This window comes from Scyliorhinus canicula, chromosome 2 (genome assembly GCF_902713615.1).
Source record: "Scyliorhinus canicula chromosome 2, sScyCan1.1, whole genome shotgun sequence".
Lineage (NCBI taxonomy): Eukaryota > Metazoa > Chordata > Chondrichthyes > Carcharhiniformes > Scyliorhinidae > Scyliorhinus > Scyliorhinus canicula.
In genome coordinates, this window is record NC_052147.1 from 203,858,809 (window position 1) to 203,886,314 (window position 27,506).

The 27,506-nt window shown below is 42.1% G+C and overlaps 2 protein-coding genes across 2 annotated transcripts in view; one reads left to right on the plus strand and one right to left on the minus strand.

Moving 5' to 3' along the window:
- Positions 1 to 1,749, plus strand: part of LOC119962305 (dynein heavy chain 11, axonemal-like) — a 95,948-nt gene extending 94,199 nt beyond the window's left edge. Inside the window, 1 exon segment of the mRNA XM_038790291.1 lies at positions 1,718 to 1,749. Coding sequence (XP_038646219.1) covers positions 1,718 to 1,749 — 32 coding nt within the window.
- Positions 1,560 to 27,506, minus strand: cdca7a (cell division cycle associated 7a). The gene is given in 12 exon segments (XM_038789394.1): positions 1,560 to 2,693; positions 2,785 to 2,909; positions 2,911 to 2,922; positions 3,614 to 3,763; positions 17,702 to 17,842; positions 19,398 to 19,583; positions 20,173 to 20,250; positions 21,300 to 21,499; positions 21,502 to 21,562; positions 22,437 to 22,562; positions 22,663 to 22,785; positions 27,313 to 27,506. Coding segments are annotated over 12 exon segments (1,278 nt in total). The 5' UTR covers positions 27,331 to 27,506; the 3' UTR covers positions 1,560 to 2,635.

The window sequence follows — 27,506 nt, forward strand, 5'->3', positions numbered from 1 at the left end:
ATTTCTTCCTTTTCATAAATTTTGAGTACATAATTAATTTTTTCCAATTAAGGGGCAATTAGCATGGATATCCTTCTATCTGTACATCATTGGGTTGTGGGGTGAAACCCAGCAAACACAGGGAGAATGTGCAAACTCCACATGGACAGTGACCCAGAGCTGGGATCGAACCTGGGAACTCTGTGCTGCAGATATACTTATCTACACATAGCATTTTTTAATTGAAACAAAAAAGCCCTTTTGAAAAGTATTTACTTTTCTCCTTGTTACATCACAGGAGCACGAGGGACATTCAGAATGGCCATATAGCAGAAGCCACTGTTGAAAGAATTGACACCTCTGATGCCCTGTTATATTTGTTAAAGCATCCCCAATGACAACAGGAAATGAGGAATATTTATGAATGCCCTGTTTATAAGACTAAACTTAGAGGACTACCTATGTTTGCACTTTCAATTTGAAAACGAAGGAGAGAGTGCAAAATGGATTCTTGCCGGTGTTGCTTTGCTGTTGTGTGTTTAAAAAAGTTTTTATTTGCTGCTTTGTCACAGAAAAATGTGCGTGGGTGTTGCAGTTGGGTTGTGTGCTTGAAACTGGAGGCAATCAATCTTCTGTAATCACAACACAATCTTCCACCATTTTAGCTTTTGCACTACTTTCAATTGTAGAACGTTTTGATGGGAGGCACATCCAAAGGCCACGAGAGAATAATCCTCTAGAGATACAAAGTATCTGATAATATAGTTGCTATTAAAAATAAAACATTATTTAGTGCAGATATTTAAATACAAACACCAGAAATCTGTTTCCACTGCAATGTGCACAAGTTTGAGATTGTAGTTCAAGCAGGGGAACTGTGACAGGTGTGGTGCTGTCTCTTGCCTGCTGCGTTAGCACTGTTTAAGAGTAGACAAATTTGTTTCCTGTACAGCTTCTACACGAGAATTCTAATCCATGACCCTCAGCTGTTGTGCCTCCTCAATCTATCCACCTTTAGCTCATTTGTAGTGAAACAGCTGACGTTAAAAGCAGGGTGTGCTTTCAACATCAATGACCTGAAGTAGCATTACCCGACTACAACTTTTATTTTATTGTAACACAACTGCTATGTGTTTTCATTTATTATTCTATTATTCTTTCAGCAACATCTATTTACAGATAAATGTATCTGTAGGTTTACCCAATATACATGTAGCCAATTTGGAAGAAATTTATTTTTAAAACCATGATACCATAACCTGTGCTGAACATTCGTGCAGCTTCTTCTGCAAAATGCCATTATAAAGTCTAACAGGCACAAGATGCTTAAGAAATATTGTTCTGATGGCTTGGCTAGTGGGGCTTCCAACAATCTTGGAGTGGGAGACAGAGAAATTCCTGGCACTTGTAAGCAATATTATGAATTGAGGAATTTCAATTTCAGTGCATTTCTTTCTATATTAACCACTAGTATAACTGGCTTTAAGCAATATTTGACAATATTTAAAATACAAGTCACAAAACTAGCATGATTATCCATAACATAATTCAGGGTGTAAAGTATTTGCACAATTGGAAAATATTGAAAAATAAAAGTTTTATTAAAATACATTCAGAACATTACAAAATGTCAATGCTCTACAACCAGCATAAGACAATAACTGCAACAAGGGAATATTTCATAATTTACACCGATCCAATGTATAGCTTCTGATTAAATTCATCTTTTATATTGCAGATAGCACACATGGTACAAGTGGCAAAACATAACATTAAAATGCAAAAGACCAAATACTTCTCCCTCCTTCCCAGGCATTCAAGTACCTTTTAGATGCAAATTTGCTCACTTTTGTATGGTTTCAACGAGTGCATTTTGTGATGTAAATCCCTCACACAATAAAAGCACGGGGGGGGGGGGGGCACTGATGCAAAAATGACATCCACTTGCACCCTGAAAACATGTGCTTGTACCCCGAGAAAGTGGGATGTCGGCATGGTTAACTGATTGTCCTATGAAACTTTGTTTATTTGAAGTTATGCAGCAGTAATCTTGATACAGATTTATCATTGGATACAATGCTAGATTGGTATTTATAGTTCATTCAGGTTTATTAACAGAACATAGGTAAAAGCCATTAAAATTAATGAGTTTTTTAAAAATCTAGCTGTAGAATTTGAGTGAAATTCATTCTCGAGTTATATTTTGAAACCAGCTGAGATTTAAGTGTGTATAGAGCAATCGGTTTTGACTTAAATACAAGAGATTTGACACTACAATTGAGCAGCTGGATATTTAAAATTGGGGGATATTATAGAACAAGGCTATTATGCAAGTAGAATAAATGACAGTGCACTGAGGAATTTACTTGCTGCCGTAAGCATGCCAGTGGGCAAATGGTTTTGCTGATGTCGGTAGCCTAAAACAATGTCTATAGGGGAGCATGTGCAAAGAATTGTTATCACCTTCTTCCCCCTCAACTCTAGCATGCTCCTAATTAACCTGTGATTATGGTAGCAAACAAACAATGCGAGTAAGTTCACTATGCAAAATATTGTAAATGAAGCACTATGATTGAAGCACATTTCTGTAAACCTAGCTCAATATTTAACAAAAATTGTTTAAAAGGTGTAAATTTATTAAAAGATTTGATTGCTTTCATGAAACTGGTTCACTGCTGCTCTCATTAGTCTTCCATTGAAGTTCTCTTTTCAGGCTGGAAAAAAAAAATTCAGATTTTACTTAAAAACATTACATAAACGAAAATATTCACGTGAGCAGAACACAAAAAAGAACTTGGAACTTACCTATTCAAGTAGGCATGAACGTTGTCATATCCATGATATTTAGCCAGGTAAACAAGAACACCTGTAGCACAGCGACCTTCACGCTGTCGGCAGAAGCTACAATTGCAGATTCCTCTACAAGGTGGGGCAATACCAGTTCTGATTATGGAAGGAAAAAAACCATGAGCCTAAAACCACTGGTAAATTTTCTAAACAGCACTTTTAATCCCATTTTTCATTTTGCAACCAAAAACGTGTCAATGGTTCTGCACAAAGTATCTACTTTTGTTTCAGAAAAGTTAACATAAAGTAAATCATATAAAATTATCTTTTGCAGTGACAAATATAACTAGTTGCTTGTGCAGCAAAGGGCGTACTTAATATTGCTTCTAATTACATGAAAATTGAGGGAAACAAAAAAAACTGGGTAAGGCTGATCTACATACAAAGATCATTAAATTCAGGTTACATGTAAATGAAATATTTTTCTGGTAACCTTCAATCTGAAACAATCTCCAACAAATGTCTGCATGGATTTCTTCCGGGTGCCCTGGTTTCCTCCCACAGTCCAAAGATGTTCAGGTTAGATGGATTGGCTATGATAAATTGCCCTTAGTGACCAAAAAGGTTAGGAGGGGTTATTGGGTTGGTGCAGACTCGATGGGCCGAATGGCCTCCCTCTGCACTGTATGTTCTATGTTCTAAATAAGGGAAGTTTCTCGGCCAATTAGCTTTAGTCATGTGGTTGCTAGCTTGAAAACAATAACATGCTAATATTTTAACGCTAAGGTCAATAAAGGGGGGACACTATATAAACACATGCAATTGGGCAAAAAAAAATAATACTCACAGGATCCAGTAAGGCAGTTCTAACAAATTCACCATAGCGGTTTCGAAGACACGGACCACAGAACTGTCCTCTGACCCCCACACATTCTGGGTTTCGACAATTTGTTTTTGTATCAATCGTCTTTTGACGGCATTGGTGGCAAGTGGAACCCTGCAAGAACAAATACATCCATTTTTTTCTGTCGGCACTTCAAAAGCATGCCCCAAAATTACATGGAATTATATGAAAGCACAGTTAAATGCTAATAGCTTTTAATGGTAAAGTGATTGGAATGCAAAATGAATGTTTCCATCAGCACTTTCCCTTTTACAGACACATCTTTGCCAGTTTATTAATATGGAAATTCTCTCAAATTTTAGGTTCCGACTCTCTTTCTCCCAACAAGTATAAAAGATATATATAGAGCCCCAGTTTCTGTTTTGCTTCCTTTTTGCAGCTAGTACTGGCACTGCTTAATGAATGTTAATCCGTACTATCCCAATTCATAATTTTTCCTAAAAAAAATAAAATACAGGTTAACGTTTTGCATCTCTAGTTTTCTTATGTTGAAGAACAAGGCAAGGGAAATTAACTAAAATTGGGGGAAATATTTTATTTTTGAATTAGTAAAATGGCTTTGTTTAATGAAAAAAAATGTTTTCCATGTTAAAGAGACAATAATTAAGCTGGTGGGCAACTGCAGGTGATTTCAGATTTATTTTAGTGAATTAAAGTCTCCCCGCATTAATCTTTAATATTTTTATAAGTAGGCTTACATTAACACTGCAATTAAGTTACTGTGAAAAGCCCATACTGGCCACACTCCGGCGCCTGTTCGGGTACATAGTCCTAACAAGCAGGTCTTTCGAACTTTTGGGAGGAAACCGGAGCACCCGGAGGAAACACACAGATGCAGGGAGAACGTGCAGACTCTGCACGGACAGTGACTCAAGCAGGAATCGAACCCCAGACCTTGGTGCTGTGAAGAAATAGTGCTAACCACTGTGCTACCCAAAAAGCCAAATCAAACAGTTTAAAATAATTCAGAGAATGGAAATATAATGCTTGTGCAAAATTGAGATGTTCCAAGATAAATTAGCAGCATTGTAATAAACTGTATAGGAAGTGGAAGGGACGTCCCTTGCATTGTTGAGGCCTCGGTATGATTGCGGTTCATGCTAACAACATAAAAGCAGTCTCTCCTAGTCGGCAACAAAAACGTCTTTGGTGAAATAGGTTTGAGCAGTATATTACCTGCTCATTTCCCTCCAAATCATATTTGTCTATATAACCATTGTTCCTTAATTGTTGTTGGGTCAAAATCCTGGCACTACCTCCCCAACAGAACTGTGGGCGTACCTGCACAACACAAACTACAGCGGTTCAAGGTGGTGGCTCACCATTACCTTCCTTGAGAGCAATAAGGCATGCTCACATCCCATGAACAAATAATTTTTAAAAACACTTGCGGAAGATCCATAATACTGACTGCAGTAATTTAAGAAAACCCATCACTTCCTCAGGGCAACTAGACAATGACAATAAGAGCATGACCTGCACCTTGAGCAACTGTTAAAACTTCAGATGATTGGTAAGAAACACAAACATTGCATAAGGCCAAGACTATAAAAGTCACTGTTTAAGATCCAGTCATTCAAAAAGTTATGAATTTAGTAAAAAGGCACTTGCTTAAGTGGACAAAGATTCCAGGGCACCTTTGAAAAGGAACACGAGTTCGCCTAGTTTTCTAGCCAACAATCATTCAACCAAACTAATTACCAATAAAACAGGATATTTATTTTTCTATTATACCTGACCTATGGAACCCAAGGCTGATGAAGTGCCTCCAACGGAAACTTTTCATTTCTCACCTTGATTTTTATTACCATGAAATTGTGCTGTGTGTGTATTCTGATTGATTCTTATTAAATGAGTACTTTGCCAAGATGATGCTGGCCACATCGTACTGAGATGGAGGGAAATTAGATATCCGAGGGGCTAAAAATTGATAGAGAGCAGGTATTAGAAAGGCTGGCAAGTTAATAAGTCATCAGCGCCAAATAAGGAAAGAAAGGATGGAAATTGCAGAGGCACTGGCCATAATTTCCAAACCTCCTTGCTAGAGGACTGGAGAATTGCAAAAGTTGCACATTTTTCAAATAAGGGTGTACGGATAAACTCAGCAACAACATGTAGAACATAGAACACTACAGCGCAGTACGGGCCCTTCGGCCCTCGATGTTGCGCCGACCTGTGAAACCATTTGAAGCCTATCTGACCTAGACTATTCCATTTTCATCCATATGTCTATCCAGTAACCACTTAAATGCCCTTAAAGTTGGCGAGTCTACTACTGTTGCAGGCAGGGCGTTCCACACCCCGACTACTCTCTGAGTAAAGAAACTGCCTCTGATATCGGTCCTATATCTATCACCCCTCAATTTAAAGCTATGTCCCCTCGTGTTGGTCATCACCATCCGAGGAAAAAGACTCTCACTGTCCACCCTATCTAACCCTCTGACTATCTTATATGTCTCTATTAAGTCACCTCTCAGCCTTCTCCTCTCTAACGAAAACAACCTCAATTCCCTGAGCCTTTCCTCGTAAGACCTTCCCTCCATACCAGGCAACATCCTAGTAAATCTCCTCAACCCTTTCCAAAGGTTCCACATCCTTCCTATAATGTGGTGACCAGAACTGCACGCAGTACTCCAGGTGCGGCCGCACCAGAATTATGTACAGCTGCAGCATGACCTTGTGGTTCCGAAACTCAATCCCCCTGCTTATAAAGGCTAGCACACCATATGCCTTCTTAACAGCCCTATTAACCTGGGTGGCAACTTTCAGGGATTTATGTACCTGGATGCCGAGATCTCTCTGTTCATCTATACTACCAAGAATCTTGCCATTAGCCCAGTACTCTGCATTCCTGTTACTCCTTCCAAGTGAACCACCTCACACTTTCTCCGCATTAAACTCCATCTGCCACCTCTCAGCCCAGCTCTGCAGCTTATCTATGTCCCTCTGTATCCTATAACATCCTTCAGCACTATCCACAACTCCACCGACCTTCGTGTCATCTGCAAATTTACTAACCCATCCTTCTACACCCTCTTCCAGGTCATTTATAAAAATGACAAACAGCAGTGGCCCCAAAACAGATCCTTGCGGTACACCACTAGTAACTGAACTCCAGGATGAACATTTGCCATCAACCACCACCCTCTGTCTTCTTTCAGCTAGCCAATTACTGATCCAAACCGCTAAATCACCTTCAATTCCATACTTCCTTATTTTCTGCAATAGCCTACCGTGGGGAACCTTATCAAACGCCTTACTGAAATCCATATACACCACATCAACAGCTTTACCCTGATCCACCTGTTTGGTCACCTTCTCAAAAAACACAATAAGGTTTGTGAGGCATGACCTACCCTTCACAAAACCGTGTTGACTATCGCTAATCAACTTGTTCTTTTCAAGATGATTATAAACCTTATGTCAGTTTAAACTCAGTGGTGGGGAAGCTTTTAGAAATGATAACTCAGGACAAAATAGTTTTTATAGGCAATTGGACAAACGTAATTAAGGAAAGCCAGCTTGGAATTACAAGCAAATCATGTTGAACAAAGTTGCTCGAGTTTTTTGATATAACAGGATGGATAGAGGTAGTATAACTGATGTGGATTTCCAAAAGGCATTTGATAAAGTCCCACATAAACAGACTTACAAGCAAATTAGCTCTCATAGAATAAAAGGAACAGTAGCAAAATTGTGCCGGAGTGACAGGAAACAGAGTGGAGGTGAATGGTTGTTTTTCAGATTGGAGAAAGACATAGTGGGATCTCCCAGAAATCGCCTGCTGCTTTTCTTGATCCATATTCAGGCCCTAGACTTGGGTGCACAGGGCACAATGTCAAAATTAGCAAATGCCACAAAACTTGGAAGTACTCTGAACTAAGTTTTAAGCTTCAAAAAGGGCATGGAGGTCTGGTGGAGCAGGGGCACCAGCAGATGAAACTTAATGCATTAAAATGTGTAGCGAGTCATTTTGGTAGGAAGGGAGACAATATAAAACATGGGGTACAATTCTAAAGGATATGCAGGAGCAGAGGGACCAAGTGGTTTGTGTGTGTAAATCACTGAAGATAGAAGGCCAGATTGAAAAAGTGGTTAATAAAGAAAGAGGGATCTTGGAATTTATAAATCATCCTGTATAAAACACTTCTACAGCCTCATTTGGAGAACTGCATTCAGTTCGGTGTCACCCACTTCAGGAATGGTGAAGGGATCAGAAAAGGTGCAGAAAAGATTCACAAGATTGATTTCAGAGCAAAGGAATTTCAGTTGTGTGGGCAGATTGGAGATTGCTGGGGTCTCCTCAGTGAAATAAAGATTTTTTTAAAAAATAAACAATTTTAATGAGGTAGTTTTCGGCATTGAAAAAAGTAGAATTACAGAATGAGAAAACAAAAGGGCTCTACAGTAAACAAAGTACATAGTGCAATTTTCATAGCCTGCCCCATCCAGATCTGTCTAAATGACCCCCTATACTGCATTCCCCTGACCCCCCCCCCGCTGACGATTAATTCTCCACCAAGTCAATGAATGGTTGCCACCTCCGGGCGAACCCTAACAATGACCTTCTCTAGGCCCAGGAAACTCACCATGTCTGACAGCCAGGCTTCTGACTTCGGGGGCTTTGAGTCCCTCCAAGCCATAAGTATCCATCTCCGGGCTACCAGGGAAGCAAAGGCCAAGACGGCGGCCTCTTTCTCCCCCCTGGACTTCCGGGGCCACTGAAACCCCAAAAATCGCCATCTCTGGACTCATTGCCACCCTTGTGTTCAATACTCTAGTCATGACGTCCTCGAACCCCCGCCAGTATCTCCTAAGTTTTGGACAAGCCCACAACATGTGGACATGGTCTGCCAGTCCTCTCAGACTTTACACACATGTCGTCTACACCAAAGAGTCTGCTCACCCGGGACACTCACGTGGGCCCGGTGGACGACCTGAAATTGAACCAAGCCAAGCCTGGCACATGTTGCAGTCCCATTAACCCTGCTCAGCGTGCCCGCCCACAGGCCTTCCTCAATCTCCCTTCCCAACTCCTCCTCCCATTTATGCCTCAGCTCCTCGGTCTGCGTCTCCTCCGCCCCCCCCATGAGCTCCTTGTAAATATCCAAGACACTTCCCTCCCCCTCCCATTCTCCAGACACGACCCTATCTTGGATCCCCCTTAGTGGTAGGAGTGGAAAAGATGGCATCTGCTTACCCAAAAAAGTCCCACACCTGAATATACCAGAATTCATTCCCCACCAACCCAAACTTGGCCTCCAGCGGCCTCAAACTAGGGAAGCTCCCTTCCAAAATCAAATCTCCCATCTGCTCAATCCCCCCCCCCCCCCCCCGGGCAAACCGATGGTTGTCACATATCGGGGACCAGACTGATGCTCTCATTGCTCCCACGTGGCTCCTCCACTGTCCCTAGGTCCAAAGGGCCGCCACCACTACAGGACTGGTGGAGAAGCGCGCTGACGGGAACGGCAGAGACGCTGTCACCACGCCCCCAGACTGGTCCCCCTACATTAGACTGCCTCCACCCGCTCCCAAGTCGAACCCCCCACTTCCTTATCATGTCTATGTTGGCCACCCAATAATAGTTGCTGAAATTCGGCAGTGCAAGCCCCCCTTCCCACCAGTTCCGCTCAAGCATCACCCTCTTCACTCGCGGGGACTTGCCCGCCCATATGAAACCCAAAATGATCTTGCTTACCCTCTTAAAAAAGGAACATGGAATGTAAATGGCAAGACACTGGAACACGAATAAGAACCTCGGGAGGACCATCATTTTAACTGTCTGCACTCTCTCAGCTAACGATAGCGGGAGCACGTCCCACCTCCGGAACTCTCCTCACATTTGATCTACCAGCCGGGACAGGTTCACCTTGCGCAGTCGACCCCAATCCTGCGCCACTTGTAGTCCCAGGTACCTGAAGCTGTCCCTCAGCCGGTCCCCTTGGCCCCTCTCCTGAACTACAAACATTTCACATTTTTGTCATATTCAATTAGTACCCCAAAAACCGTCCGAATTCTCCCAGGGTCGCCATGGTTCCGTCCATCCCCGCCATCGGGTCCGAAATGTACAAACGCAGGTCATGTGCATACAATGAAACTCTATGCTCCACCCCCACCCCCCCCCCCCCCCCCCCCATCAGCCCCTTCCAACCCTCTGAAGCCCTCAAGAGCAATTGCCAGCGGCTCTATAGCTAGCGCAAACAGCAGTGGGGAGAGGGGGCACCCCTGTCTCGCCCCGTGGTGCAGTCTAAAATAGTCGGAAGTAATCCTGTTTGTCCTCACATTCTCCTCCGGGGCCTGACCTAGTCGATGAAACCCACTCCAAATCCAAACCGTCCCAGCACTTCCCATAAGTACTCCCACTCTACCCAGTCAAACGCCTTCTCCGCGTCCATTGCCACCACTACCTACACCTCCTTTCCCTCTGGGGGCATCATGATCACATTGAGCAATCTTGCATTTGCCACCAGTTGCCTACCTTTAACGAACCCCGTTTGATCCTCCCTAATAACACTCGGCACACAGTCCTCAATCCTAGTGGCCAAAAGCTTTGCCAGCAGTTGAGCATCCACGTTAAGAAGGGAGATCAGCCTACAAGACCCACACGACTCCTGGTTCTTGTCCAGTTTTAAAATCTCCCTACCCACTTTTGGGAATGGCAGGCTGGCTAAGCGTCTCATCCTGTCCGGCCCCACAGGGGGCTCCAAGCTATAGAGTCTGCTATAAAAGTCCTTAAAAGCCCTGTTCATACCCGTCGCATCCTGTACCAAGTTACCGCCTCCATCCACCACTTTACGAATTGCCCTAGCCGCCTCCCTCTTTCTGAGCTGCTGAGCCAGCATCCTGCTGGCTTTCTCCTCATGTTCATATATCGCACCCCTCACCTTTCTGAGCTGCTCCACTGCCTTACCTGTGGACACCACCCCAAACTCCGCCTGCAGCCTCCTCCGTTAAGAGCTCTGCACTCGGGGTGCCCGCATACCTCCTGTCAATCTGCAGGATCTCCTCTAACAGTCAGTCCGTTTCTGCCCTATATGTCTTGTATCTATGAGCCTGGATTGAAATCAGCTCCCCTCTCACCACTGCCTTGAGCACCTCCCACACCACCGCTGCTGAGACTTTCCCCGTATCATTGACCTGCAGGTGGTTTTGTATACACTTCCTCACCCTCTCGCACACCCCTTCGTCCACCAGCAGTCCCACATCCAGCCGCCACTGTGGGTGCTGGAAGCTCTCTTCACTCACCTGTAACTGAACCCAATGCGGGGCATGATCAGAAATAGTGATTGCTGAATACGGAGTGTCCACCACCCCGGTCAGTAGATCCCTACTCAATATAAAGAATTTTAAAAAATCGATCTGGGAGTAGACCCTATAGACATGCAAGAAAAAGGAGAACTCCTGCCCTGTCGGACTTCCAAACCGCCACAGGTCAGCCCCCCCCCCCCCCTGCTCGTTTTTGAGCATGACCAGTCCAGGCCTGGATCAATAACTGTATTGAAGTCCCCTCCCATAACTAGCTTGTGGGAATCCAGGTCGGGTATCTTCCACAGCACCCTCTTTATGAAATCCACAGCGTCCCAGTTTGGTGCATATATGTTGACCAGGACCACCTTCCTCCCTTCCAGCTTACTGCTAACCATAATGTAGCGACCTCCCCGTCTGAAACAATACTCCACTCAAACTGCACCTGCTTGTTCACCAGAATCGCGACCCTCCTGGTCTTAGTATCTAGCCCGGAGTGTAATACCTGACTAACCCAGCTCTTCCTCAACCTAATCTGGTCCGATATCTTCAGGTGCATCTCCTGCAACATTATCACATCTGCCTTTAGAGCCCCGAGATGCACAAACACCTTTGCCCTCTTCACCAGTCCATTTAGCCCTCTAACGTTCCATGTGACCAGCCTAGTTGGGGGGCACCACGCCCTCTTCTCCTGCTCTCCCCCCCCCCCCCCCTCACATGTCAGCCATCCCCTTTCCTGGGCCTGCCCCCAGCCCCGCACCTCTGTGGCCCCGCCTCCTGGCAGCGCCCATCCCCAACCTCTTCTGCGCTTCTAAAATCAAATCCCTCCCCCATCAGCCGAACAAGCAGCCCCCCCCCCCCCCCCCCCAGCAACAACACTCTGTAACCTAACCCCATCCTAATCTGATTGTATCCACTCCACCGACTGTGCTCCCGCAGACTAACTCACCCAGCTAGTCTGGTGGCCCGCAGCTCCAGCATGTCTTCCACCTATTGTTGCCTACCTCCCCTCCCCCCGCCCATCAAAACCATCGCCCTCATCAGCCCAGCCCCGACAACCACCCACTTTAAGAAACAAACGCCAACCAAAGTCAGTGTAAAGAAAAACAAAGCCAAACTCTCGCCATAATACAGATCAAAGTAATACTACTCAAAATAATACGAAGTCAGAAATCCCCACCACCATCCCCCTCACAACACAGAAAACCCACCGAAATAGAGAAATAAATAAATAAAACCTACATTCCCCTTCTTAAACAGAGCACAGTCACTGAAGAGAAAAAGCCAAGAACAAAAGCGAACAAATTAATTAATAAATCCGTGGAAACAGCATTTAAAACGAAGAGCAAAAACAGTTTCTCAAACTTAGAACAGAATGTTGTCAAGTTGGCACCAGTCCTTTCCTCCTGGCGAACTCCATAGCGTCCTCGGGCGACTCAAAGTAATGATGTTGGTCCTCATGCGTAACCCAAAGTCGTGCCGGATACAACAGTCCGAACTTAACCTGCTTCTTGAACAGGATCGACTTGACTGAATTAAAGCCTGACCTCTCTTGGGCACCTCCACACTTAGATCTTGGTACACCCGCAAAATGCTGTTGTCCCATTTACAGCTCCGCGTGCGCTTGGCCCACTGGAGAACGCGCTCCTTATCCAGGTACCTGTGGAACCTGCCCACCATCACCCGCTTGGGGGTGTCTCCCTGCCGCGGCTTCCTCGCCAGTGCTTTTACACCCAATCCACCTCCAACGGTCGGGGGAAAGCCCCATCTCCCAGCAGCTTCTGGAACATGTTCTCCACAAACTCCCCAGCATCAGCCCCCTCCTGCAGGCCAACAATCCTTAGGTTCTGCCTACAGGACCTATTCTCCAAATCCTCTACCTGTTCCAGCAGCCTTTTTTGCCGGTCCCTCAGCATCCCCACCTCCATCTCCAGTGCCGTCTGGTGTTCCTCTTGTTCAGCTAGCGCCTTCCCCAATTTCTGGATTGTCCGGTCCTGGGCATCTAGCCTCCGCTCCATCCTCTCTACCATTTCCTTAATCAGGTCCAGACATTCCCATTTCTGTCTGGCAAAGCCTTCCCAGATGACCTGCATCAGCTCCTCCGCTGATGGTTGGGCCGAAGCCCCAGGGTCTGGACACCGGCCATCTTGTCCGCTGCTGCAGCCAACACGCAGCTCGAGCCTGACTTTTTGTTTGTTCCCTTTCGATCTCTTCGGGCTCTCTGTTCCATAAAACAATATATACACCGAACACTTGTTCACTGTTTCTTCAAATCCAGCGCTTAAAAGCACGAAAAAAGTCTGGGGGAAAGGTCCGAATGTCTAGCCAGAGCGGGAGCCACCAAACGTGCGACCTACTCCCTCATAGTCGCCACCAGAAGTCAGTGAAATAAAGATTGAGAGAAGATTTGATTGGGGTGTTTAAAATTATGAGGGGGTGTACAGAGTAGATGAAAGGATCGAGAATCAAAGGATTCTGCCAATGTAACACCTTGATTCAAAAAGAGGGAGACAAAAAAAACTTCAGGCAAGTTATTTTAACTTCTAACATTGGAAAAATGTTAGAATCCATTATAAAGGATGTAATAGCAGGGCATTTGGAAATGTACAACAATCAAGCAGTCAGCATGGCTTTGTGAAGGGAAAATCGTGTGAGACAAATTTATTAGAATTCTTTGAGGTAGTAGCAAGCAAGGTAGATGAAGGGGAACCAGTAGATGTAAAAGAATTTGGTACGGTACCACACAAAAGGCTACTTAAGATAAGAGCCCATCATGGCGCCGAGGTCCCAGGTTTGAACCCAGCTCTGGGTCACTGTCTGTGTGGAGTTTGCACATTCTTCCTGTGTTTGTGTGGGTTTCGCCCCCACAACCCCAAAGATGTGCAGGGAAGGCGGATTGGCCATGCTAAATTGTCTCTTAATTGGAAACAATTGTGTACTCAAATTTATTTTAAAAAAGATAAGAGCCCATGGTGTTGGGGGTAGTATATTAGCGTGGATAGAGGATTGGCTAACTGATGGAAGGCAGAGAGTTGGGAGAGAGGAGCATTTTCGAGGTTGTAACCTGTAACTAGTGGAGTGCCACAAGGGTGTGCGCTGAGGCTACAATATATATTAATGACTTGGATGAGGGAAGTGAATGCAAGTCTGCAGATGATACAGACTTAGGTAGGAAGGCAAGTGACGATGATGACAGAGTATAGAGGAATAGTGCAGGTTAGGCGATTGGCCATGCCAAATTTCCCCCATGTGTCCAAAGGTTGGGTGGGGTTATGGGGATAGGGCAGGGGATTGGGCTTAGGTAGGATGCTCTTTCGGAGGGTTGGTACAGACTCGGTGGTCCGAATGGCCTCCTTCTGCTTGTAGGAATTCTATAAATACAGACCGGTTACGTGATTGGGCAAAAACTTGGGCAGATGGAATATAAGATAAGAAAATGCAAGTTATGCACTTTGATAGGAAGAATAAACCAGCAGAATATTATTTAAATGATGAAAGGCTGCATAAAATTGCAGCACAGAGGGATTTGGGGATCCTTGTGCAGAAATTCCAAAAAAGCTAGCATGCAAGTTCTACGAGGTCATTGGTAGGCAAAAGGAATGTTGGCCGTTATTTTAAAGGGAATGGAGTACAGAAATAAGGAAGACCTGCTAAAACTATGTAAAGCTCTAGTTTTTTTTAATAAAATTTAGAATACCCAATTAATTTCTTCTAATGAAGGGGCAATTTAGCATGGTCAAGCCGCCTAGCACGCACATCTTTGGGTTGTGGGGGCAAAACCCATGCAAACATAGGGAGAATGTGCAATAAAGCACTAGTTAGCCCACACCTGGAAAACTATGAACAGTTGTGGTCCCCTTAGCCAAGGAAAGATATACAAGCATTGGAGGCAGTCCAGAGAAGGTTCACAGGGTTGATCCAGGTTATGGAAGAGGTTGAGCAAATTGGGCCTGTACTCATTGTGCATTTAGAAGAATGAGAGGGGAGCTCATTGAGACATATAGGATTCTCAGGGGGTTTGACAGGGTAGATGCTGAGAGGGTGTTCCCTCTTATGGGAGAGTTTAGGACCGGAGGACATTAATCAGAGTATGGGGTCACCCATTTAAGACAAAGACGAGGAGGAATTTCTTCTCTTTTGAGGGTGGTAAATCTGTGGAATTCTTTACCGCAGAGAGTTGTACAGACTGGGTCACTAAGGCTGTGATAGACATATTTTTAATCAGTAAGGGAATCAAGGGTTACGGGGATAAGGCAGGAAAGTGGGGTTCAGAATTATATTGGATCAGCCATGATCTCATCGAGTGGCGTAGCAGACTAAATGGGCCGAGTGGTCTACTTCTGCTTCTGCTTCTACGTCATATTGACAGATTTGAAACTGGCAACATCAGCAACAACGACATGAAGCTTAGCCAGTGATGAGTATAGAAATACACTGTGCGATGGAGGTAGATTCAATTATGGCATTCAAAAATACTTGGGAGGACAAACTTTCTGTAGTACAGGGAAAAAGGCCAGAATAGGCAGTTGCCCTTGCAAAGAGAGCTGGTACAGACACAATGGGCTGAATGGTCTTCTTCTTCTGTGCTACAACCATTCTATGATTTCAGCGATCGAATTCATTCTTCACCTAACTTACCATATAGCACTAGAGAAAAATGTAGCGAATTAAACAATTTTTAAACAAAACACAAGGAAAGCATATACTTGCAATAATGAGATTGTTTCCTTGCACAGGCCTGCTCCTCTTTCAGCAGCATTAACTGTGCCTCGTGCTCAGTTCCCAGCCTTTAATATTGAAATGAAATGAAAATTGCTTATTGTCACGAGTAGGCTTCAAATGAAGTTACTGTGAAAAGCCCCTAGTCGCCACATTCCGGCGCCTGTTCGGGGAGGCTGTTACGGGAGTCGAACCGTGCTGCTGGCCTGCTTTCAAAGCCAGCGATTTAGCTGTGTGCTAAACAGCCCCTGTTTAGAATTAACCCCTTTAGAATATTCCTCTGGAACTTCCAGAAAGTATCTATTTTCTGTACAAATGTTTAGTGGAAGCCACATGTCTACTTTCCAATGACCGTTATCAATGGCAATGCCACACTAGAATGCAACCTTCTAGCCTACTGAGTGTTCAGCCCAGGATACTGCCATTTTGCAATTCCTTTAATCATCATTTCACTCTTAAACCACTCCCCCACCGCAAAACCAAACATAATTGCTGTCAATCAAGAAGGAGACCGAGTTCCAAGTGTACACATACTTGGAGGAAGCTTTCTATTTAATTAAAATAATCATATTTCTGTTTCCACACATTAACACTGATTCTTCAAATACTGTGCAGTTTAAGGATGTAAATGTGTTGATGGCAGTTCAAAGGAGGTTTACTGGATTGATACCTTGAATAAAAGGGTTGTCTATGAGGACAGGTTTCAGTTTCACGTGTTTCCACTGGAGTTTAGGAGAGCGAAGGGTGACTTTAGTATTAAAGTTGAATGTTCTTGACAAGATGGACATGGAAAGAATGTTTCCTGTTGTGGGCGAGACCAGAACTAGGAGGCACGGTTTTAAAAATCACCCTTTTAGAATAGAAAGTAGGAGAATTTTTATTCTCAGAGGTTTGTGCGACTTTGGAACTCTGCCTCAGAAGGCGGTGGAGGCAGGGTAATTGATTAATTTTTACGGCAGAGTTAGATAGGATCCCTGTTTGGTAAGGTTATTGGGGGCAGTGAGAATGCGGATTCGAAATGCAAACAGATCAGCCGTGATCCTACTGAATGGCGGAGTAGGCTCGAGGGGCCAAATTACTATTTTTGTTCCTATCGCTCTTATGCTACTAGAATACACAAGTCATTTCAATTAAAATGAGTAGTACGAAGATATTTTAGGAATTGATCAAAATGTTTTGAGCATAAATCTACGTTAGTCTCCTGTTGCATCTCTTCCCCTGCCGCAAATATTCTCAGATTCAATTTATCCATCTCCACAATTGCTCTACAGGAATAGTATAACTTCTGCCTCATGAACAATGGTATTAACATGATTTACCACATATGGAAATAAGGGAAAGTTTAGCACTTCTGAAGTGAGACTTGTTGCTGAAGCTTTTCATCTTCGACTCATCAGGACAAACACAAGAACAAATTTTAAATGATCACAACTATTTATACTACAGGAGAAAAAAAAAAGTACCGGTTGGCAAGTTGACACAGGTGGGCAAGCCTTTGCCATGAAGAAAGCAATGAGCAAGTAAACAAAAGGCGCTAGACCCGAACATATTCCATTCTGTTTGCAGAGAACGGGTCCCGAGTATGAATGTATGTCGCTTCTAGCAAGCATAAATGAACCATGTTACCAGCTCAGCTGATTATATCAAGTTTGTTGTTGATATAGCTATTCGTGCACTAAGGTTTGCTCAGCAAGTGCTGCCCAATTGTGTAATCGCACAAAACTAGATACTTTGCTTTGCATTTTGTAAGTGCAGGCTGATTGAGTACAGCTTGTACTCCGCCCATTATGAGGGACTGGGTGGCACAGAGTCTCTAGCACTGCTGCCTCAGTGCCAGGGAGGAGTTCAATTCTGGCTTTGGTTCACTATGTGGAGTTCGCACATTCTCCCTATGTCTGTGAGGGTTTCCTCCGGGTGCTCCGGTTTCCTCCCAGTCGAAAGATGTGCAGATTAGTGGATTGGCCATGATAAATTGTGCCTTTGTATCCAAAAATATGTCTAGATTAGATAACGGGGCTAACACTTGGACTTCTGGCATGTAGAAATTCTGAGAAGAAAACTTACTGTGGCTCGATTATAAACTTTATCTTTAGCTGAACAAGAAATATTTTCCAACTCCTCCTGTGTGATGTCCTGAACCGGTCGCACCACATGTGGGATGGTAAGTATGCTGGGTCGGCTTCTCCTACGAAGAGGCATTTCATCCTGTGTTGGTGGAGAGAGAAGAATGGAGTGACAAACTTAATACACAGATCATAAACTTCTTTCAGCGATCCAAAGCCACCTGTAAACAATATTAAACATTGAGTCAGAGGTTTGCAGAAAAGGTCCTTCAGTCTTTGATAAAGGCTTTTACAAAGAGTCATCCAGACTCAAAACGTTAGCTCTCTTCTCTCTCCACAGATGCTGTCAGACCTGCTGAGATAGTCCAGTATTTTCTGTTTTTGATGCAATGTTTTAACCCAGGCTATTATCCAAATGAAAGGAGACACGGCTATAATTTTGTCTTGTTTTGCCCCTCTTAAAATATCTACTAATTCAAGTTAAACAACATTCAAATAGAACATCAACTCTGTAGCACATTAGCTTATAATAGGAATCCAGACACGGCGATCTCTACTAAAAGAAATTCAGTGGCATTTTCAAAATGCACGTCAAAACTAGTCTTCAGTGCCAGCTTGGAAGTTTCACATAATAGTTAACAACTACTTGCAATTATATGATTCCTTTGACTGAAGCATTCCTTCAGGGGCATAAATCAGACAAAAATTAAAGCCAAGCCAAAGTAGTACGAGAAAAAAAACAAAAGCTTGGTAAATGAGGTGGGTGTTAAATGGGAGTACCTTCAAAAAAAAGTGTAGACATACTTATTGAGAGGGTTCTAAAACAATGGCTGGGGCAGGAGGGTGCCATGAGGATGTTCAAGAAGCTATAGAGTATGAAGAACAGAGAGTTCACAAGGCCTTAAACAAACATATTTGGATAAAATAATGACAATTCTAATGCCAAATACAAGTTATATATAAGAGAGACTTGTTGCAAGACATTAATACGGACAGCAGAGATTTGAATGAGTTGAAGTTTTTTTTGGAGGATGGGATAACAGCCAGGAAAGCATTGGAATAATCAAGTCTAGAAGAGACAAAGGCATGGATGAGATTCTCGCAGCAGATGGGCTGTGTGGAGCAACATTATAGAGGTGGAAATAGGCAGTTTTTTTGTGATGGAGGGACAAGCAGCTGCAAGATCAGCTTGGACTGGAATAGGACAGATTGCTTACATCTAGAATTTGTCCGAAGACGATAAATGAATTTAATTATCTCATCTTAGGACATGAAAAATGTAAATTCTCAAGATGCAATGGAACCTTTGCCTGCACAACTATTGTTTTATTTGTGAACGCTATTATATTAAGCATTCAAAGGATAAGTTAGCACTGAAGACTAGCAGTTTCATCATACTTGTTTTTATTCTGCTTGCCAACCTGTAAAGTCAAGTGCTACCTAAAGCTTCAAAACAAAATATATTGACTTTCAATGTTTCAAGATTTCTTAATGAGGCATGTATTCCCAAGTGTTTAATTGCAGTCAGTGCAGACACTACTGAAATAGATCTCTATAATTTTATGAACATAAAAGTCTTTAACTGTAAAGGTTATTAGGCTTTACAAGTGACCACCAGAAATGCAGATTAAGCTGGCAAAGTCAGTGCAGCATGAAAGGTGTTGTTAATAGCAGCACAAATGACTTAATGACTCTACCTCAGAGAAGTCATTATCTAGAAACTTTCTTTTCCTCATAAAGCTGACATTATCTTCTTGCTCAGATGATGGAGAAGGAAGGCCATCAATCAAGGATCTTGACCGAGTATGAGGTCGAGTACCACACTCAGGATTTTGTCTGGAAGCATGTTTTCTGAATGCATTACTCGGTGAACGTTTTGATTTCTGAAAAATACAACAATTCAGATTTTTATCTGCAAAATATTGTGCACAAGTCTACCAAGAGTCAAGAAGCTGCACAATTCTTAAGGCATGACAATACTTTACTTCTGCAATTTAAAATGTAACTTTGTGGTGTGCGCCAATTTAAAAATATTACATTTTAACCATTAATATACATCCCTTTATGATGATTTAATTATTCTGCTTCAGTTTAATGTGGTTTGATGTTCCATTTCAAAATTACTGTTATTGTACAGCAATCTTTTGGAACATATTTATATAATTTGGTGGACTATTTCATGAGACATTCCATGGGAGGTACCTTGTTCACAGTATGACATATGTAGATCTATAAATGAAGAGAAGATTTAACTATTAAAATAAAAAAAGCCATGACTTGTAACATATCTATGATTGACTCATGCAAAAAAACTCAACTAATTTGACAGATCAAGCCTACTAACTGCTGTTCAGGGTACTTAAGTAATTGATTACATCCATGCAAGTTATTTAATTCTTATTACATACAAGAACTTCTGCATTATTTTGAAACATTTGAGTATGTTGCAACTTGAGTATATTGTCTACTTACTGATGGCGTTCCTTGAACAGAAACCCTGCGTGGAAAAAGTCCTGGAACAGTCTTCAGCTCTGCTATCAGTTTGGCCAGCTTGAATAAAGGCAACAAGATTAAAATAAAATGTTGTATTAAGGCATTTATTACTTTTAAGAGGACATTACAATATGTTATATAGAATTTATAGCATTGTAAAAGGCCATTCAGTCCAACTGATCTGTGCCGGCTTTTATGATCCTCCTCCCTCCGTACTCATACATCAGTGTAAAAGGCCATTCAGTCCAACTGATCTGTGCCAGCTTTTATGATCCTCCTCCCTCTGTACTCATACATCAGTGCATCCTTCTATTACTTTCTCTTTTGTTCATTTATCTAGAGCCCCCTCAATTTATCTACACTATTCAGCATAACTGCTCATTGTAGGAACAAGTTACACATAATAACCACTCACTGGGTACTTGCTATGTTGCTCATTGGATTTATTAGTAAGCATTAAATACTTAGAGGGAATTTGTTCTCTTTGTCCCCATCCCTTTGATTCTTCCAGCGTTTTTTCCATTTCTCAACCCAAGGTTTCTGACCCAATCTTCCGTCGGTTGACTCAAATTTAGCTCAGAAATGTATGAAATTAAGACAAGATGGTTATTCAGCCCCTCAAACCTGTTATACCATTCAATTAGATCATGGCTGGTCTGTGGTCTGTTTAATTCCAACCTGCCTTAGTTCCAAAAACCTTAATGCCTCTGCCTTCAAGTAGCTTCTAGTTTAGATTGGAATGTGTTAAACTTAAAAGGCACAGGCTAGGTTGAACTGAGTAACAATATACACACTACCAGGCATAATAATTCGCTCATTCAAGCAGATTATTTTTCCCCCAATCAAAATCCCCCCCACATCATTCACCAGCTTCAAGGGTTGCCAAGAAATCTACCCCTGTACCTCCATCAAATTTCCTGGGGTAATTAAAAAAATTGCAGTAAGCAGCATTCTGGTGTGACATTTTTACATGTAATGTAAATGCCATTCGCATGAACTATGATATGAAGCTAGCACAAGTACTGACACGGTTTGCCGTAAATTGCGGTTGGTGCTTAAATTTCTACAAATAAGCAAAATGATTAATAGATATGCATGCAATTTACCATAGCTTTGTTTTCTTTAATATTTAGTGCTCTCTTCTCTAGAAAGCTTCTCCCTCTCGGTTCATCCAGGTCAGAATCGGATTCAGATGCTGAATCCTTGTTCAAGGCAACACACGTGTCTGATATTGGGACATTCTTATTTCTTCGAGTTGGAAATCTAAAAGCCACTCGTAATGGAAAAGATTGTTTGCTCCGTGTTTTGGGATTCTTTCCAGATTTTCATCATCCTCATAATCCTCTTCTGATTCAGATGATTCAACGCTCTTAAAGACAAATAATTAAAATATTACATTTCCTTAAACAACTTGTGTAGTATTTGGTCTGAACACATGTCCAACAATCCAAAATGTGAATTCTAACCAAATGAGAAAACAATTAATGAATTTGACTCAATATTTTAAAAATATTCAATACTATCGTAAGGTTCTAATGCAGCCTCTGCTTTCATAAAGATTAAAAAATGCACAGTGTTTTTTAAAATAAATTTTAGAGTACCCAACTCATTTTTTTTCCCCCCAATTAAGGGGGAATTTAGCGTGGCCAATCCACCTACCCTGCATATCTTTGGGTTATGGGGACGAAACCCACGCAAAATTGGGGAGAATGTGCAAACTCCACACGGACAGTTACCCAGAGCCGGGATCGAACCTGGGACCTCGGCGCCGTGAAGAATCAGGGCTAACCCACTGCACCACCGTGCTGCCCAACTTGCACAAAGTTAAACAACCCCTATAAATATTCAGCTACTGATAAATATTTACACATCTGTAATTTAATTTTAATAATCTGCTTTCAGTCCAAGTCACGAGGCAGCTCACAAACAGAAAGAGATCATTCAGTTAAGTTTGAATGTAAGTGTATGGATGACAATACAAAAAGATAATTGGTAACATTCACTGCATCACTTCCAACAAATATACGGTATAACAGTTCCAAATGCAAGCAGAGACGCAAGATTTGGCAAACGTTTGAGCTGTTGATTCAGGATTTTTCATAGTGACTTTTTTGCTGTTCTGTTAGCATCAAATTACCAAAAGACTGGAACGGGTGATTACTGCAAGCTATTACCATGCAAAAATAGATGACAAAAACATTGTTAACTTTATGTTTAATCAAGTTTCATTGCTTAGTATATACCATTGCTTCCATCACATCTTTGAGGTCACTTTCAGAAAAACCATCGAATGATTCGTTGTTGTCAGAATCCTCATTAAAAATCTGTGCCAGTTCTTCTGTCAGGATCTCTGCTCTGAATTTAGCTTTCTGAGAAGAAATAGAAAACTTGTTATATCATAGCAAACTATCATATTAAAGGTAATTGTAGTCGACTTCTTTTGCATTCACAATCTTAAATTACACTTACACTGTTCGTAAAATTGTCTGAAGCAAAACTATCACAGCTATCATCTGATGATGATGTTTCCATGGGAACCAATGCCACGTTTCTGAAGTCTTTAAATTCTTCCTTTCCAGAAAGGTCTATCTGCTGCCAGATAAAAAAAAATACAATCTTGAATACCTTTTAAATAATTTCTTTAGTGTCAGGTTTTAATGATATGAGTTGCAAGGAATTCACTTTGCATAACACGTGGTCGTACTCTGAATCTGCTTTGTACTATGTAAATGGAATGCACAGCCAATTTATTCTAGCTTTGCAGACAGGCTTTGAGATTTGTAGATATTTATCATCAGTTGTGCTTATTCGATATTCAAATTGCATGTTTAGGTTGGTTTGAGTAACCAAAGTAGACAGATAAAAGTTTTTGTTACATACAGAAATCTTCAATACCAGCTGGAACATTCACAACCAGGAAAAAAGCAGCTGATCTGCGATAGTAACGTGAGCGGAGAGCAAATCAAATGGGCCTCCAAACTGCATTTCTGTACAATTGCAAATTTCATACAAGTTTATTAAAACTTTAGCCTTACATGCATCTCCCAGGACACATTGTGCAGGTTAATGAACCACTATTTTTGTTTTACTTATGATACTGGCAACAAAAGCTACAAATAACCAAACTGTCCTCTTAAAATGAGTGCAACTGACAAGACGTCCAAAGGTAAGAATTGAACAAATCAAAGATAAAAAGGTCACAGACAGGCTGTATTTGCACCCTGACCTAGACATGGCTGCAGTTTCCACCAGACATGACAGCCTGCAAATCTTTTCAAGGTTCTCCACAAGCAATGAAAAAATTCATGTGTGGTGCCCCACTGGGCTTTCACATTTGAAATGGTAATGCCACTAGGCCTTTCAGATCATTACCAGCTTTCATCAACACAAGTTATCTGGAGATACAGAATGCTTTTTCTTTCACCACAAAGGAAGCCATGCTCTCAGACAACATAAAAGCCTCAAGTTAAGATTTTAAGCTACCGCCTGTATTTCTGTTAATAGGCAACACATTACACAAATACTACAAGTTTACAACGTATTCATGGATACTATATTCATACTTTGGATGCATGCATTTACATCACGAAATTGAATCAAATCTAGAAAGTGACTGAGCAGTACATTTTTTTTTAAATAGCCCAAACAAACCGGTTAAAGCTACCTGTAATAGAAATATCAAAGCACTCTTAAAATGATAAGATAACAAACCTACTGAAATGAATGGACTTATTATGAGGGCTTCGGTAACACCCTTAAATCACAGTCAGAAGTTCAATCTGCTATTCGAATGTTGAGCACCTAGCAAACATTACACCCACCAGGGATTTAGAAATTAGAATCTTTTGATGCGAATATTTATTTAAATTTTATGACGTATGATAAGACAGAAACAACAGCGCAATAAGTTAAGCACTCTGGATAAGTGATCTCAACTGTTCAATTCCTAATGTCAAGATCATTAATTCCTCCAAGGCAATGCCTACATCAGTATTCAGTTTAAATAGAAATATTGCAATTTTTTTCTCTTCCTAACCCCCCCCTCCCTACTCCCAACAGAATAGTAAACGGTGTGGCAACTGGTTGTAAGCTCATGAAATATTTAATCACTACGTACTCAAGGCAACGGTCAGGTTGTACAAGAGGTAGGTACCCTGTAAGTAGCACTATCAATATGGTCTCCTGGATTTGTTCAAATTACCTAAAAGGGTAGGATAGGAAATTTCCAGATTCTCCCTCCCTCCCCCTTATATGACCCAGGATTTCTTTGCCTCTCCCAATAAATTATATAGCTCCAAGTGGGTAGGGAGTGTCTAAAACACTATGCACAAGGCATCATGATTGGATGGGACATGCTAGATGGATCGACTAGTCTTTGCCTCTACAAATTTAAAAAGCAAATCTAGTTTAAATTGTTTTACTTGTAGGACATGTAATGGAGGTAAAATTACTTTTAATTTCAATGAAGGATCTGAACTTAAAAGTTCAGCATTTCAGATGTAGACCTTTTCCCAGAAATGACAAGTTAGTGTTACAGTACCTTCAACATTTCTGGTTCTCTCCCAATTGAGCATTTAGAAATTAATTTTAGCAAAATACATTAACCATACCAATGCAAGAAATAAATCTAATATAATGTATACAATCAACTATGATTCAATTAACCACTTATGACATTTAGCATATGGACAGCAAAACAGTAACAAATTACTGCCCAATCACAAAATGGTTAGCAATACCAGCAATCGATACATATCGCACTAGTGGTACAAAAACCTTATCAGTGACCCTGACCCCCACCTTAAAGAAATTTCAAAGCAAATATGGAAGCACTTAAACATCGTCGTATGCAAATTAACAATAAGAAATTATGTCTTCGAACATCATCCCCTTTTGGTAGTTTGAGATGTCGTTCACTGAGCTACAACCATTTGTTCCATAACAAATCAAATAGTTAAGTGGGTTGTGCACTTAAACTACTGTTGATTTATAAGGCCAAACATCATAGATCGCACTATAGGCATTCCTACCTACAAATTAAAGCATTCAAAAGTATGGTTACACAAAACAATATTTCTCATTGTTGTTTTAGACAAAATAGTCAAGTATCAACTCAACAAGCCACTTTGTTATTAGTTGGGATGACTGCCCGACTTTTACTGATTGAACAAGATGTCATTCCAGCTACTGCAGCTAAACAAGGTGGATGGGCCGACACACTGAAATGGTCTTTACCGATGTTAGGGCATCGAGTTTTCAAACGGAAGTCTATTTGGGACTTCAAGGAAGGCCGTGAGTTCTGTCAATTTCGCATTACGTTTCTTATTTACCTAACATCATTTTACGCACCACATTGCTTTTGTCACTATTTTAAAGTCGTCAGAAAAAAAATTCAGTGCACTGAATTTGTCCTACTTTTCTTACCTTCTCAGCCTAGATCTAATTTTGCAAACACCAAGTCTGTTACCTGAAAGTTTATTTCTGATTTGTCACCCTTTGAGAAACTGCTCCTTCCGGTAGCTCTTTTTTTGTTTATTCTTAGAATTTGTGGTTATATTCTGCCTTATTCTAAAGTAATATTCAGGATTGATTGTATCTTCCTCATTTAATATCACACTTCAAAGAAATCACCCATTGCTGCCTTTTCTCCAGGCTGTGGAGATTGGTCTTTTTCATTGTAGCAGTATTCAAACCCATTAAATTTGAGAATAATTTTTGCTGCTAATATTTGCATGCCCATTTGCACATTGTGGCAAGCACTGTACATCAATGCTTGAATCAATGGTGTACAGCGTTAACAAAACCTCATTATTTTTATATTTCAATGTTATAACATTTTGTTGATTGCAATTAATTTCCCCAAGGATCAAATAATCTGGAACTAAATTTCCATTTGTGACCATCAATAATTAACCATTCCATTGCCCCTTTCAATATTTAAACATATACCTGAAAAATGTTTTGCAGAAGCAAAATTGTACTAAAAACAGTGACTGCAACAGCTGCTCTTTAATAGTTCGAACATTGTACTTCTATCCTGGGGTAGTGTTGTAAGGAAATAATGTCATTTTTTTTTAAACTACGCTATTCAGAGTCCGCGTGTATACCTGTGCTAATCACAACTGTTGATAAATCCTTACGGGTGCAACAACTTGCTTTGATAACAAGCGCAGTAAAATGTCCCAAGGCACTTCAAAGTGTGTTAGCAAACAAAACGTGAGGCCAACCCTCTAAAGGGGAGATACTTGGGACAATTGGGATTAGCATCGACACCGGCTCTCAGTGGGATTAGCATCGACACCGGCTCTCAGTGGGATTAGCATCGACACCGGCTCTCAGTGGGATTAGCATCGACACCGGCTCTCAGTGGGATTAGCATCGACACCGGCTCTCAGTGGGATTAGCATCGACACCGGCTCTTAGTGGGATTAGCATCGACACCGGCTCTCTCGAAGGTCAGTGCGGGGCTGCAGGAGTTCACACGGTCACTGACTGGAAGCGGCCCAAACACGGAGGCTTCAATAAATCACCGGAGCGTCGCCAGCCACCGGAATGACTCGGGGGCGACATATTGACGGTCACAAACGGGCTTCACCAACAGTGAGGCGCCGCTCACCGGCCGAGGCCCCTCCCCGCCCCCTTCCTTCCAACCAACCGCCCGCACACGATCACTGCGCCCCCGGCCGCGCGCGCGCGCCAGGAGCGGTCAATCATCCCCGGCTTTTCCCGCGTCCAGGGAGATCACGTGAGCAGGCGCCGAGTTTAAACCCCGAGACCAAAGCGAAAAGCAGAGATTTAAATCTAAAAGAGCGACTGGAACAAAAAATAAAGTCAAAACGTCCATTTAAAAGTTAGGGCTCCACGCTTCACATTTGGGCAACAACGCATAACCAACAACAGTAAGTTGTTACTTTTGGTGCTTAAAAGTATTTTAGTGAAAGAACACTAATCACAGCACTCAGAAGTTTAATCACCCAAACACGAATAACCGAGGAAAAACAGCTTACACTCCCCAAAGATATTTCAGAAAAACTAACGCAAATGCGGGGAAAAAGCACACACACAGCAGCAAAACTCCTCTTAACTGAGAAACAGGGTAATGCAAACACGGGCGCGTACCTTATTACGTAACTTCATTCTACTTAATTTCCACAAGTATGTATTTCCAGCAACAGCAAAGTAGTTTGCGACGGGACTGCTGCAGGATGCGAACTGACTGCGGGCTGGGCTGCCAGTGCTGGAGGCGGAGCCGCCGCTGGAGTTTCGCGCGCTGCCGGGTCCTGCCAGGTGCACGGCGCGCAGGAAGCCCGCGC